At 43.9% G+C, this 14,854-nt stretch overlaps 1 protein-coding gene across 3 annotated transcripts in view; it reads left to right on the top strand.

Moving 5' to 3' along the window:
• The first annotated feature begins 2,525 nt into the window (after nucleotides 1-2,525).
• SPATC1L (spermatogenesis and centriole associated 1 like) overlaps nucleotides 2,526-14,854 on the top strand; it is a 26,291-nt gene continuing 13,962 nt past the window's right edge. The window contains exons 1-2 of one of the 3 annotated variants that reach the window (XM_006163129.3): nucleotides 2,526-2,815; nucleotides 10,744-11,094. In XM_006163129.3, coding sequence (XP_006163191.1) covers nucleotides 2,614-2,815; nucleotides 10,744-11,094 — 553 coding nt within the window. In that variant the 5' untranslated portion in view covers nucleotides 2,526-2,613. Of the gene's footprint in view, nucleotides 2,816-6,605; nucleotides 6,683-10,743; nucleotides 11,095-14,854 lie in introns of those variants that run through there. The other 2 variants (XM_006163131.2, XM_006163130.3) reach the window with 2 other exon arrangements.

Raw genomic sequence — 14,854 nt, 5'->3', positions numbered from 1 at the left:
GAACCAGCAGTTAGCGTAATGGCTATGTCACTGGACTCCCACGTAGTCAACCGTGGTTCGCATCCTGGACCTGGTGGCTTAAAACTCACACCGGGCGCATGTGCGTGCGTGCCCAAGATCCCAAGAGCAGAATGGAGGAGAAGAGATTGCGGCGTGACCATCCCCCCGGGGGGTGATTTCTCGCTTTCTGTCTCTCTGTCTGGAGAACGCACATGCCCTATAGCAAAAACCTCTCAAAAAAAAAAAAAATAAGAAACGTTGAAAATTTCTGTTCTATTGCAAAGGACAGTCAAGGGTATAAAAAGACAAGCCACAGACAGGGAGAGAATATTTGCAAGAGATACATTTGATAAAGGACTATTATCTAATAGAACTATTGGATCTCAACAATACAAAAACAAATAACCTGATTCAAAAACAGGCCAAAGACCCTAGTGGGCACCTGATCAAGTGAAAAAGGAAACAACCTCGAACGGGAATAAAAAAGGGCACATCACCGTGGATCCTGCCAATGTTATACCTATTTTCTAACCTGCTTTGCTGGGTCTGCTGAACTGGCCTGGCCACCCGGGCTTCCTCACAGCCATTTCTCTGGACCCCCTGCTCCCAGTTGCCTCTTGGCTTATATTTTGCTTAACGAATTTGCGAACTCTGCTTTTCCACCTTCGTGTTCTGGTTTTCTGTCTTGGCAGATCTGTTTGTCCATAGAAGGGTCAATTGGGGAACATCATGGACTACTTAACGCCAATATTCCACAACTTACATGGACAAATTCCTTGAAAGAAGTAATTGTTAGAAAAATGAGAAGAAATAGAAACTATCTTTGTTTTTATTTAAGTAGCTGAATTAGACATTTTTCCCAGATGAAATGTAGGCTCAGATGGCTTCACTGGAGAGTTCTGTCAAGCATTTAAGAAAGAAATAGCAATCTCACACAAATATCCAGAAAATAGAGTGACAAGGAATATTTTGCAACTCATTTTACAAGGCCAGTATTAATCAACCCAGAACAAGACACTACTAGAAAAGTGGAGTCAGATCAATTTCTCTCATGGACATAAAAATACTTAGTAAAGTATCAAAAGATTAAATCCAGGCAGGTATTAAAAGGGTTGCATTTCATAATCAGAAAACTGGCAGAATGTTGACAGTCCCATAGCCAGAAGCGCTGTGATGTCAAGTTTTTCTTAGGGTGGGAAAAGGATGACATTTTAAATATGGCTCAGGAGTTTGTGGAGGGAAAGCAGTTCAAGCCTCTGTCAGTCTTTTCTGGAGGGCCCAGGTGTGTGGCCATCTGTGACTTGCCTTTGCTGTCTCATCTGCCTGTCTTGAGAGCCTCACACACCTGTCCTCAAGGGCTTTGTCTGAGTCCCCTTGTCTAAGGTGAGAGCCTTGGGGGTTCAGCCATTAAGCTGGTCTCAAGTTGTGTAAGGATTGTATGGCATTTAGAAATTCCCTTTCTCCACAAAGCCTAACCCCAGATTTGAGCTCTTGAAGTGGCGTTACACTGGCGCAGCCATCTGGGCTGGTCATGACTCTGTCTTACCTGGATCACCTCCTGATCACTGTCTGCACGGTGAGGGAGGAGCCGCAGGCATCAGGGCAAGAGAGGATGGAAACATGCCGCCTTGTGTTTTCTAAACCATCCCTCTCATAAGGATCCAAGATAGCCCGTCTGTTATCTCTTGTTGCCAATAAAATAAGACCTTTAGAGTGCATAAAGGATGTAGTTTAGTTCCTACTTTCCTGAGTGGCTAGAAAAGCAGCAGTCGGGGTAGGTTTCAGGGAAGTTGTATTCACTGCAGTTGGAGACCACGCTCCAGGGCCCAGGGAGCAGTGTGGTGGTCTGTGTGGTGTTCTAGAGGTTCTTGGCTGTTGTCAGTGTCTTTGGTTAGGTCTGGTCAGAAGCAGTCCAGCTGGCAATGGCCGTGATCTGTGTGTGGACACTAATCTGCTGTCTAGGAGGGAGTATGGTTGGTAGGTGGCCCACCTCAAGCCCCTGCCTGGCCCTCCCAGAGTTCTGGACCATGGGGCTATCAAGGGGATCCCCTTATGCCCCCTCTGCCCTTATCTTCTGCAAGGGTGAATCCCAATAACTAGATGCCACCAAGGAGCTGGGGCCTGACTGACTGTTCTCTGCTCTGTTAGCCCTACAGGTCCTGAAGCCTACTGGGTCTGCCAGCTTGTGGGTGGCACTGTGGAAGGGTTGCCCCACTCTGTGTTAACTTGGGCAAACACAGAGTCCCCACCATGGCGAGGTGTCTAGCTGCACCCCGGAGGTGCTGGTTGAGTGTTGGGTCCTGCCCTTCCCTGGCTCCTGCTTGACTGTCCCTATCCATGTCTCAGGGCCCATCTCATGGGCTCTGTGGCCTGGCACTTGCCTGTGCACTCTGTGGTATCTGGCTTCTCCACCACGTCTTTATAGGTACTGCCAGACTGGAAGGGTAGGGGTGGGGGAGGTGAGCCAGGGCAGCGCCCCTTTAAGGGCAGCGACATCACAAGGCCGCGGAAGGCCGTGGCACGGAGCTCTGTGTGTGTCTCTTGGCCGTGGCTGCTGGGGGCCGGCTCGGTCCACCTCCATGGGGCCACGGGCCCACACGTGAGCACGGTGCCATGGCTGAGGGCAGTGAGCTGATGAGCAGGCTCATGAGCGAGAACGCCGACCTGAAGAAGCAGGTGCGCCTCCTGAAGGAGAACCAGATGCTGAAGAGGCTGCTCAGTGAGAGCTGCCATGACAGCTGCAGCCGTGGGGCCAGGGACCTGTTCTTTCCCAGGGCCCCCGCCTACCCTGAGGCCTGCTCCCCAGCTGGTGGAGGTGAGGCTGGAGGATGGAGGCTCATGGGTCATGGGGAGGCTGCCAACATGGGACAGCAATGCCTGGTGGGTGGTCACGGGAAGCCCTCTGAGGTCTGAGTAAACCAAAACCTAGTAGCCTGTTTTGCTGTGTGTGTTTAGGTGAGGCCCTGCTTCTCTTTGGGCCTTCCAAGTCCACATCTGGAAAGTGGATGGGGCAGGTGAGCCATTTGGGCTGATGTCTGTATTAATCAAAAATGGTCATGGAGAATCTGCCATGTTGTTGAAACAGGAGGCTGCATCTTATAGGGTAAGTGGTTGGAGCAGCATCAGCCAGAGTCTGGTGGCCACATAAATTGACCCCAGCTGTCTGTACTTTTTATAGAAAAAATAGGGCTTGGTCATTTTCTCAAAAGTAGTTGGTGCTGGGACCAGCAGATGGTATAATGGTTATGTTGCTGGTCTCCCATGTAGTTGACTATGGTTCAAGTCCTGGACCTGGCAACTTAAAACTCATGCTGGACACATGTGCATGCATGCCTGCCCAAAATCCTGGGAGGAGAAGGGATTGCAGTCGTGGCCATCCCATTCTGGGGGTGATTTCTCGATTTCTGTCTGTCTGTCTCCAGTGAGCACACTCACCCTGTAGCAAAAATCTCTCTCTCTCAAAAAAAAAAAAAAAAAAAAGTGGTTGATACTGTTTTAAAGAATTTTGTCAAAGAATCCCTTTCATATATAGAAAGTCTGATTGGTGTGTGGTAGATAGGTGTGACCATGGTCTTTGGTTGGGATGGTGGAGAGTGGATGGAACCCCTGGCCCAGCACTGCCTGAAACCTCTGTGTCCCAGCAGGCTCAGCCTCCCACTGCACATAGTGGCCCCTGATATGGCCCAGCCAGGTGGGCACAGAGAATGCATCCTAGCCTGCCTAGTCCTTGGTCAGGGACTGGGCAGCCTTGCTGAGTCACTCAGCTGGCTGCTGTGGACACCCTGTTCCTTGCCTAGGAGGTCATACTGGTTGTTCCCCAAGGGGATCCATTGGGTGTGGTCACTTCTTGGAGTCCACTTTGAGTGCCCTCCTCTGCCTGCAGAATGTGTGCCCCACTGGGCATGCATAGCACTTAGGAAAGGTGTCCCCTATCCACCAGCGCTCTGGTGAGCCTACTGGGTCCCTGTTCAGACCTTGAGTGCTTTTATGGCATCTCAGCATCTCAGTCTCCTGGCAGACTTTGAAGAGAAGCTCAGATAGACAGACACTCCTTGCAGGGAGCTGGGACAAGAGGGGAAGAGATAGTGCTGTAATGAAGTGACTGAAAAAAATAGCATCCTCAGGGTCTAGCCAGCAGGAGGCTCAGGGCCTGTATGCCGACCAGCAGTCACCAAGCTCCCTATAGGCTGTTTGCTGATGTTGGGCACCTATGATGTCCTGCTAAGTGTTGGTGCTGGCTAATGAGCACTCTCAGTGCCATTGTGTTCTGGCTGCTAAAGGCTCTTGTCCTCAGTCTGGTCAGCAGCAACCACCATCCAAGGATCGTTGTACACTGTGCTTCTTCATTGTCCTTCACCCCAGGGTCATGTCAGATGCGCCAGAATCCCAGGGTTCAGAACTGACTTAAGATCAGCTGCACAGACTCTTGCTCAAGGGTTATCAGGCTTGTCAGGACTGGTCTCCTCAGTTGTGGCCAACACCTTCTGCCTTTGGGTCACCACCAGCAAGCCCAGATCTTACCGACTACCAGTCTCAGGAGAAGCCTCGGTGGCAGGGCATAAGCCTAGGTCAGTGTGGGCCCAGACTGGCCTTGGTCTTTGAGCCAGGTGCATTGCACAGCAGGGAGGGGCCAGCTCAGCTCTAGACATGCACAGGAGGGTCCTGGACAGGGCTGCTGCACCAAGTTCTTGCACAAACAAGCTGTACACAGAAGAACTACATGCCAATGGTCACCTGGTGCCAGAAGCCCCTTAGAGTCTGTTTGAAGCCACTTGAATGCTTTAAAAACATTGTTGTCTTCCTTATTGAACAATGTATGCTCAGGTAAACATGTACATCCTGCGGAGGACATAGTGTTTGAAGCTCAGCCTGTTCCTCCTGGCTGTACTCCCCAAAAGTAGCCATGAGCAGCATCTTCTTGGATTTCTCTTGGGAACTTCTGATGGATATTCATGTATTGCCTGTGCATCTTCTCAGTTTACCTACACAGGCCATGCTGTTCTGCAGTGGCTTTCCCCTGAGCATCTACTCACAGCCACTCCATCCTCCGGTGCGTCTACTCATGCCCTTTAACCCTGGGCTTCTGTAGCTTAGACTCTTAAGACAGGCAGCACCGTTCAGTTCTCTGTGACCACAGATGGCATTGTGTGAGCATATGTACCTCTGTGACCTTGTGCAGAGGAAACCTCTAAATGTGTGTTCCTCAGGTCAAAGGATGTGTGTGTTTAAAACATGGAAATAGGCCATGTACTCTGCAAAAGGCTGTGGGCTCCTGCCCCAGGGAGGAGGTGGTGCCTGGTCTACATCTTCCCTCTCTCTGTGCTTAGTGTAGCAATGTCCACTTCTGTCTTCATCAGCGGCAAGCAAGGCCACCTGCCTAGTCTTCTTAGGGCCAAAGGAGTTCCCAGGGACAAACTCTGGGAAGCATCTCCACCAATGCAGAAGTGGGGTCCTAAACAAGGAACAAAATGTTCCCCTCATCCAGGTTTGCTATTGAGTGATGCATATTATTGCAAGGATCAGAGGAAGTATGTCATCATATTGGCCTTAGATGTCCTGGGCTCCATGAGCTGACCACCTTTCTATTATTGGATGGAAAAACTGTGGAGAAATAATTGGCTCTTTGGGTCCAGATCTCTAAGGACAGAGACCTTCCCTGAGATGCAAACAAAGCCACAACCACGAGAAAAGTATAAAAACAGAAGTTTTAATAAAAAGAGATTTGAGGGGCAGCAAGTGGCTTGGTGGTTGAGGAGCTGGACTCCCACATGGCCAACCATGGTTTGAATCCCAGATCTGGTAGCTTGCTTTCTGACTTTCCCTTTCTATTTGGTCCAGTTAAAACAAACAATCCAATAAACAAAATGAAATAAATAATTCTTTAAACAAAAGAAAGAGAGAGAGAAAGAGAGAGAGAGAGAGAGAGAGAGATTTTAATAGAATAGTATACCCAGGAGGCTTTTAGGCGGGCAAGTTGTCAGGTGACAACTGCACTTGAAATGGGGTTAGGTATTACTTTTATTGTAGGGTCTCGTCATGAATATTTAGGAAGGGAGGTCTGTCATCGTAGCTGGCTCTTTTGTTTGTGTCTGTGGATTTTTGTTGCACCTGTGTAGTTTTCATCAGGTGGGGGGAACTTAATTGCCTGGTTGGGAGAAGTCATATGTATGCCCATTCTGGACTTTGAAGGTATGAGCAAGCACATACGGACAATTTCGCCCATATCAGTCTAGTGTTCTGAGTAGGAGGTAAGATACTGGCCAACACCTGGGTGAATGCCTATGTGCATATGTGTAACTGCGGGAGGGAAGATTGTTATGTTTTCTAGGCCTTTTGACGATAGCTTAGGTAATAAAAGGTAAGGTATGTTTCCCTTCCTGGTGTTGGGATGAGGGTCCAGATGTAACTCCTGATAAGCAGTGATTGTTGAGGTAGATGCCCTCCTCACTGCTCTCTTGGGACTTGCTGCTCATACCTATCTGACTGTTTTTACCATTTCTTTGCTGTGGGTAACTCTTTTCCATGTACCTTTCCTGGTCACTCATCCTGTATCATCAGGACATGAGGTATTCCTATCCTGTTAGAGATACATTTCAAAATGGTTGCGAAACATTCCAGAATCAGATGAGCTGCAATGAAACCAACTGTCATGTTTGAAACTGACATCCTTTTTAGTTCTGAGGTAATACTGCAAAAGGTTTTTGAGTTTTTATTTGTTTGTTTGTTTGTTTTTAATCGAGGGGTCTTTCTTTTTTCTTTTCTTTCTTCATTTTTTTGTTTGTTTGTTTCAGTTTTACTAAGGGCACATATTCTCGCTTGAGAGAGAGAGAAAATGAGAAATCACCCTTCAGGAGAATGACCACATCCTAATCCCTTCTCTTGCATTCTTCTCTTGGATTTGGGGCACATGCATACACATAAACCTGGCATGTTTTTCAAGCCACTGGGTCTGGGACTCAAACCACACAGTTGGATATATGGGATCTCACTGTCTTAATCTCCATGCCACCTGCTGGCCCAGGATTATTTCTTTAGGAATTATTTTTCTAAAAGAACTGATTCAAAAAGCAGAGCTAAGTGTGTGTGTGTGTGTGTATGTGTGTGTGTGTATTTTCCTAAGACAGTTTTATGTATTTATTTTTCTAAATATTCTAAGTATAATTTCATACATTGACATCAGCTAAGGTTCTTCAGCTATTGCTTACATATATGTCTTTCACATTTACAGTAAATTTAGCAAGTTAATAACATAACATCCTTGAGCCTTTTGTATTATTTGTTGCAATTATAGATGACACTTTTCCCACTGTATTTTCAGTTCATATATAGGAAAGCTGTTGATTTGTAAATACCCATCTCATATCCAACCACTTCGCTAATCTGTTTTTATTCTATTAATTTTTTTAGTTATTCTCTTTGTTTCTAAGTCTACAAATGTGTTATTTACAAGTGATCACTGGAGAGGAGGCTAACAGTACATATCTTTCTTATTTTACAAATGGTTGTTGTGAAAGAGATCGATAGGAATACCCTTCTTAATTCTATCTCATCTTTGCTGTGGGACTTCCTCCATGCAGGTGGGAAATGGTTCCCAGCCTTACCCTACCCTGGCAGGCTGTGGGCAGTGACTGATGCCTCATCTGCCCCGGTCTGGGGACAGATAGACAGCTGAGAGTAGGAAAACAACCCTTCTAGTTCTCATTTTGTTCCTAGCTTAAGACCCAATTTCTCTGTCAGTGGAGGTGCTTCCTAGGGTCTATCCCTGGGGTCTCCTTAGGCCCAGATGCCACGTCCTGTACCTCTCTAACTCTTGCCATGCCTGTTCCTAATATCTGCTTCAATGGGGTTTTGTATAATTACTTATGGACTCTGTTTCCACCTGAGCCTGGGCTCTGGTTTTCTTTCTGAAGGTTATCTTTACAGAATTTGGTATTTGAATTCTGACAGAATTATTATTATTTTTAGAGAGATTTTTGCTAAAGAGTGTGTGTGCTTGCTGGAGAGACAGAGAAAGACAGAAAGCAAGAAATAACCTCCCACCCATGGTGCAATTCCTTCTCCTCCATTCTCCTCTCAGGATTTTGGACATGCATGCACATGTACCCAATGTGAGTTTCAAGCTGCCAGGTCCGGGGCTCAAACCCTGGTCAGCCATGTAGGAGTCCAGCGACATAACTATGCCATCTGCTGGTCTCTGAATTCTTACAACATTTTAACTTAATTTAGCATCTTTTTCTCCAGTGCTCCCAACTCGGTTATATGATGTGGGAATTATGAATTATTTGGGAACTTGAAAGAACTTATCCATAGACCACCCAGCTGGCAGCTCTTTGGCAAATACTTAGTTTATAACTTTTAGATTTTTTTTGTTTGTGAGTTCATTTAAGCTTTCTACTACTTACTGAGTCATTTAAATATAATTTCCCAGAATATCCCTTCTTTCATTAAACTTTTCAATGAATATAATATTGTGTGTATATAATTTTTTTTTTGTAATTACAAAACATCTGAGTGGAAGGCCATGAGCCCTTGGCTGATCAGACCTCCCACATGAGCAGACACGAAGCAAGACATGCACTGACTCCTTCTTTTGAGCATTTTTTTTCCTCCTCTTGAGAAACATTTCTTGGAGCAGATTAGTTGGTTCCTGCATAGACACATTTTAAGATGTGATTTTTCGATATACTCTTAAGAAACACTTTTTCAAATGCGTATTTGCTTTATTGGTAGGAGAATAAACTCATGACATGAGGACATAAAATTATTTCCTCATCCATAAAAGAATAGATTAAATCTGATCACGGATTGGGGAAATGCCACATGACATAATCAGCCTGGTCTGGGAACAGCAAGTCCTGATGAGGGCCGGGGGATTGGGAGCTGCTGGCAGGGGAGGAGAGCAAAGTTACACACAAGCATTTGAGCCCAGATGGGCACCAATGAGGAGACTCACTCTAGGGAGGTTGATCATAGATTACTTGTGCAGTGAGATGTGTAAACAGCTCCACATTCATCACCAGGGCCATGGATGGAAATCATGGTGTGTGTGTGTGTGTGTGTGTGTGTGTGTGTGTGTGTGTAGTGCATACCTATGTCAGGAAACAGTAAACAGCTGAACAAGCTGGGTGACTCAATGTGCATAGATTTAGAAAAAAAATGCTACAGTATTGGTGGGAATGTAATTTAGTATAGTCTCTGTGGAAAACAATATGGACGTTCCTCAGAAGCCTACGGATAGAACTACCATATGACCCAGTAATAACACTCCTTGATATTTACCCAAAGGATAGGAAAACACTCAGTTGGGAAGACACTTGCATATCCCTTTTTATTGCACATGAGTCACAATTACTAAGATATGGAACCAACCTGAATGCCCAAAGGCAGATGACTGGATTGAAAAATGTGGTGCATATACACTATGGGATACTACTCAGCCATAAAAAAAAAGAGAGCAATTGAGAGAGAGAGAGAGAGAACCTGTCGTTTGATACAAAGTGGATAAATATAGACTTAATGCTAAGCGAAGAAAGCCAGCATATGAAAAACAAATATCATATGTCCCTTCTCAATATATACTGGATGTCTGCACTTGATGGTAGAAATGAAAAGACTGGAAGGTACAATAGCAGGGATGGCAAATGTAGGTACTGAGACTGTATAGGAGGGGGTGGATAGTTGGGAGGTCGGAGGAAGAGGCTCAGAATAAAAACTTTTAACAGACATAATAGAAAGTTATCTGTTGCAAATAATTTTGTTAAAAGAAAAACATCAGACCATTTAATTTAGCAGAGCTTAATTGAGCAAAAACAATTTGGAACAAGCAGCCCCCAGAATGGCTTCCACGGAACTCCAGATAGCCTTCAGTGGAACTCCAGATAGCCACACGGTGGGATAACATTTATGTGCAAGATAGGAAAAGTGACATACAAAAAACAGAAGTGAGAGAATGAGGTAGAGAAGTAATTGGATTGGTTACAGTTTGATGTTTGCCTGCGTGAACACAGTTTAAAAGGTGTGCTGTCTGTGATTGACTGAAGTGTAGCTTTTGTGATTGGCTATAACTTAGCAACCTGCTAAGGAATCAGACTTCCAAGTGAGGTTGTTGTTTGATTAGATGAACTCAAGCAAGAGTATGGAGGCCTTCTTAGGCCAATATAGTTTAACAATGTATATGGTAATGTCTTTGATTTGATTGACATGCATGACATGCATGTTTTGAAAAACCATATTGTAGGGGCTGGCAGGTGACCTGTGTTCAGGGGTGCTGGAGTCCCACATGGCTGACAGCGGGGTGCTTGGAGTCCCACATGGCTGACAGCGGTTCAAGTCCTGGACCTGGCGGCTTGCTTTCTCACTTTCTTTCTTGCTCTGTCCCTTTCTGGTCAAATAAAAATAAGTAAATAAAATTTAATAAAAATAATTCTTTAAAAAAAGTTTTAAAAAAGAAAAACCATATCGTATGCTGTAAAGATGCACAATGATTAAATGTAAATTAAAAAAATGTTTTTCACAGGATAAATGTATAGGATACTATTTATGTAACATGCTGAAAGCACATAAAAGCCACTCCACAGTGTGTGTGGCTGCACAGGTGGGCAGGAAGAAGGCTTGAAGCCCAGGGGAAAGCCAGTGTGTGTCCATGTCTAGAACCAGGCATGCAGACATTCCTTCACTCTTCTCCACATGCCTCAGGGATGTTTAGGAGTATTAGCCTGACTTCTCATCCCTTTCCTCCCCCAGTTTCAGATTTTGGAAGGTTCACCAGTGTTCCAGACATGCCCTCCCAGCTGCAGACATCCTCCCTGGAGGACCTACTGTGCTCACATGCCCCCCTCTCCAGCGAGGACGATGCCTCCCCAGGCTGTGCAACCTCTGCCCAGGCACCTTTCAAGACCTTCCTCAGCCCCCCGGACCTGCGCACCCCTCGAGGTGCAGACAGGAAACTGTCCCCACTCCTGAGCCCCTTGCAGGACCCGCTGGCGGATAAGACCCTGCTGGAACCCAGGGAGATGGTTCGGCCTAAGAAGGTGTGCTTCTCAGAGAGCAGCCTGCCCACTGGGGACAGGACCAGGAGGAGCTACTACCTCAATGGTATGGCTGGGTGCAGGGTGGGTACTGTTGGGCACCAAGATGTAGGCCACTGGCAGCTGGGAAGCATGCATCCAGGTAGTCTGGCCTAGCTTCTCCACCCAGCGAGTCGGAGTGGAGCAAGGAGAGCCAGGCTGGGAGGCCAGCATCTGCTCTAATATTTATATATCTTTTTTAAAAAATTGAGTTGTTGGGTCCAGCAGGTGGCATGTTGGTTAAGGTGCTTGGTTCCCATGTAAGCTAACTGTGGTTTAAGTCCTGGACCTGGAGGCTTGAAACTCATGCTGGGCATGTGTGAATGTGTGCCCAAAATCCTGAGAGGAGAATGGAGAAGGGACTGCGGCATGGCCATCCCCCCGGGGGTGGGGTGTGATTTCTCACTTTTTGTCTCTCTGTCTCTCTGGCAAGTGCATGTGCCCTAATAGCAAAAAATCTCTCTTAAAAAAAAAAAGAAAAGAAAAAAAAAGAAAAATTGAGTTGCTCATTTTCTTATTGAATTACAAGAGTTCTGGGTACAAGTCTTTTTTTAGAGTATATGTTTTCCAGATATGATCTCCCAGTCTTCAGCTTTTCTAATTTTATAATAATGTTTTTTGAAAGGCAAAAGCGTTTAATTAGATAAAATTTGGTTTATTGATTTTTTTTCCTGGTAGTTCATGCCTTTTGGGTCTAGTTTAAAAAATCTTTGCCAAACCCAAGGTCACAAAGATTATCTCTTATATGTTCTTCTAGAAGTTTTATAGTCTGGAGTTTTACATTTACATTTTGTAATGTTTAGGGTCTGAGGTTTGCTTACATATTCACTTCTCCTAGTACTAGGTCTTGAAAATATTATCCTTTTCCCACATTTCCCTTGAATTGCCTGGCACCTTTGTTAAAAAAAGAATTGGCGGGACCAGCAGTTAGTATAATGGCTATGTCACTGTACTCCCATGTATTTGACCACGGTTCAAGTCCCGAACCCAGCGGCTTAAACTCACACCGGGTGTGTGTGTATGCATGCCCAAGATCCCGAGAGGAGAATGGAGGAGAAGGGATTGTGGCGTGGTCATCCCCCCTGGGGGGTGATTTCTCGTTTTTTCTGTCTCTTTGTCTCTCTCTGTCTTTCTAGCGAGCGCACATACCCTGTAGCAAAAACCTCTCCAAAAAAAGGAAAAAAAATGAATTGGTGATCTATGTGTGTCTCTTTCTGGATTCTTCCAATGACTCCATTTACCTATCTGTTTATATTGATTCTAATACACACTATATTGGGTTACTGTAGCTTTATAAAATAAGACTATAAGTCAGATAGATAAATTCATCAACTTTACTCAAAGTTTTCATCCTTTTCAAAGTTGTTCTGGCTATTTTAATCCTTTCTATTTCCTTTTGAATTTTAGAATCAGCTTGTTTATTTCTATAAAAATGCTTGCTGACATTTAAATTGGGGTTATCTTGGGTCTACAAATCAATTAGATCAATTTTCAGAGAAATGACACTTAACACATTGAATGTTGTGATGAATACCATCTCTCCATTCTGTTAGTTCTTTAACAGTTTCTCAGCATGCTTTAATTTTTTTTTTTATGCAAAGGTATTGCATATTTTTGTCACAGTCACCCTTAGTATTTCATATATATTTTTTTGAGAGGTTTTTCACTATAAGGCACGTGCGCTCGCCAGACAGACAGAGAGAGACATAGAGCCAGAAAGCGAGAAATCACCCCCCAGGGGGGATGGTCATGCTGCAATCCCTTCTCCTCCATTCTTCTCTCGGGATCTTGGGCACGTACGCATACGCACCCAGCATGAGTTTTAAGCCACCGGGTCAGGGACTCGAACCGCGGTCGACTACGTGGGAATCCAGTGACATAGCCATTATGCTAACTGCTGGTTCCCAGTATTTCATATTTTTGATGCTATAGGAAATAGTATTGTTTTTTGTCAATACTATTCAATATTAATTTCTGATGTTTATTTTTAGTATATAGTAACACAGTTGATTTTTGTACATTGACTCCCTTGATTATTAATTCTGTGTGTCAACTTGACTAGGCCACAGGGCACCCAGATATTTCGTCCAACATGATTTTGGGTGTGTCTATACAGGTGTTTTTGTAAGCTATTAATATTTTTTAAAGAATTATTTATTGAATTTTATTTATCATTATTATCATTATTTTAAAATTTGCTATAGGGCAAATATAGGGCAAGAAAGAGAGAAAGCAAACTACCAGGCCTGGGACTCAAACCATGCTCAGCCATATGGGAATCCAATGCCTTAACCACCATGCCACCTGCTGGCTCTGAGATTAATATTTAAATTGGTAGACTGAATAATACAAGTCACCTTTCTTAATTTGGGTGGTCTTCATCCAATCAAGTGAAGGTCTGAATAGGACAAAAATGCTGATGATTCCCTAAGAAAAAATTCTTCCTGTCTGATGGCCTTTAGACTACACCTGAAACATTGAACTTGAGCTGAAAATGTCTAATTCTTGTTCTCAAGTGTGCTGGCCTTTGGACAATAGCTACAACATAGGCTCTCTTAGGTCTTCAGTTTGCCAATTGCAGATCTTGGGACTTGTCAGCCTCCATAATTGTTTGAGCCAATTCTTTTAATGAATCTCTTTATATACATGCATCCTATTGCTTTTGTTTTTCTGGAGAGCATTAACTAATACAACCTTATATCCTGTAATCTTTTTGGAGTCATTAATTTGTTCCAGTAGCTTTTCCTAAGGATTTTCAACATAGATGATCATGTTGTTTGTGAATGAAAACAAGTTTATTGTTTAATTTGTAATTCACATGCTTTGATTTCTTTTTCTTGTCTTATTACACCAGCTAGAACCTCTAAAACAATGTCAAATAGAAGTAGTACCAGTGGACATCCTTGTCTTTTCCTGACTTTGGGGGAAAGCTTTCAGTCTCTCACTGTTAAGTATAATGTTAGCTAAGGTTTTTATAGATGCCCTTCATCAGGTTAAAGATGTTCCTTTTCATTTCTAGTTTGCTTGTTTATCATGAACAGATGTTGGATTTTGTCAAATGCTTTTACTGCATCTATTGAGATTAGCATTTGTTTTTTCTTCATAGTCTATTAATCTGGTTCATCACACTGATTGTTTATTTTGTTTTTCTTTCTCTCTCTCACTCTCTTTTGCCAGGAGGTGTGTGTTTTCTAGAAAGAGAGAGAGAGAGAGAGAGAGAGAGAGAGAGGAAGTGCCCCTCTACATGCACACAATGGAGCTGGCTCTGAGATTAATATTTAAATTGGTAGACTGAATAATGCAAATCACCCTTCCTAATTTGGGTGGTCCACATCCAATCAAGTGAAGGTCTGAATAGGACAAAAATGGGTCATACCACAATCCTTTCTTTTCCTTTTTTTAAATTTTAATTTAATTTTTTTCTTTAAATTTATTTTTTACATTAATTCACTATACATCATTACAGCATACAAATGAATTTTCCATCCAAAATACACTGTATATTGGCTCAATCAAGCACATCAATATACATGTTATCAGCAAATAATTTTCCATTGCTTATGTCTTGTATACTTTGTGGTTTTTTTTTTTTTTTTGCCATCCTTGATTCCCTATCCCTCACCCTGTGCCATGTCCCACCCTCCTCCCACATTGTCTCTGGTATCCATGGTTGCTTTCTATGCCTTCACCCCCCCCATTTAATTTATTTGCTAGTGAACTTAATTAGTCTAAATATTTCCAATAGCAAGCGCAGCTGATATATACCTATACATGAACCCAAGTCTGAC

This window comes from Tupaia chinensis, unplaced genomic scaffold (assembly GCF_000334495.1).
Source record: "Tupaia chinensis unplaced genomic scaffold, TupChi_1.0 Scaffold141399_1, whole genome shotgun sequence".
Classification (NCBI taxonomy): domain Eukaryota; kingdom Metazoa; phylum Chordata; class Mammalia; order Scandentia; family Tupaiidae; genus Tupaia; species Tupaia belangeri.
This window is presented reverse-complemented; position numbering and strand designations above follow the sequence as displayed.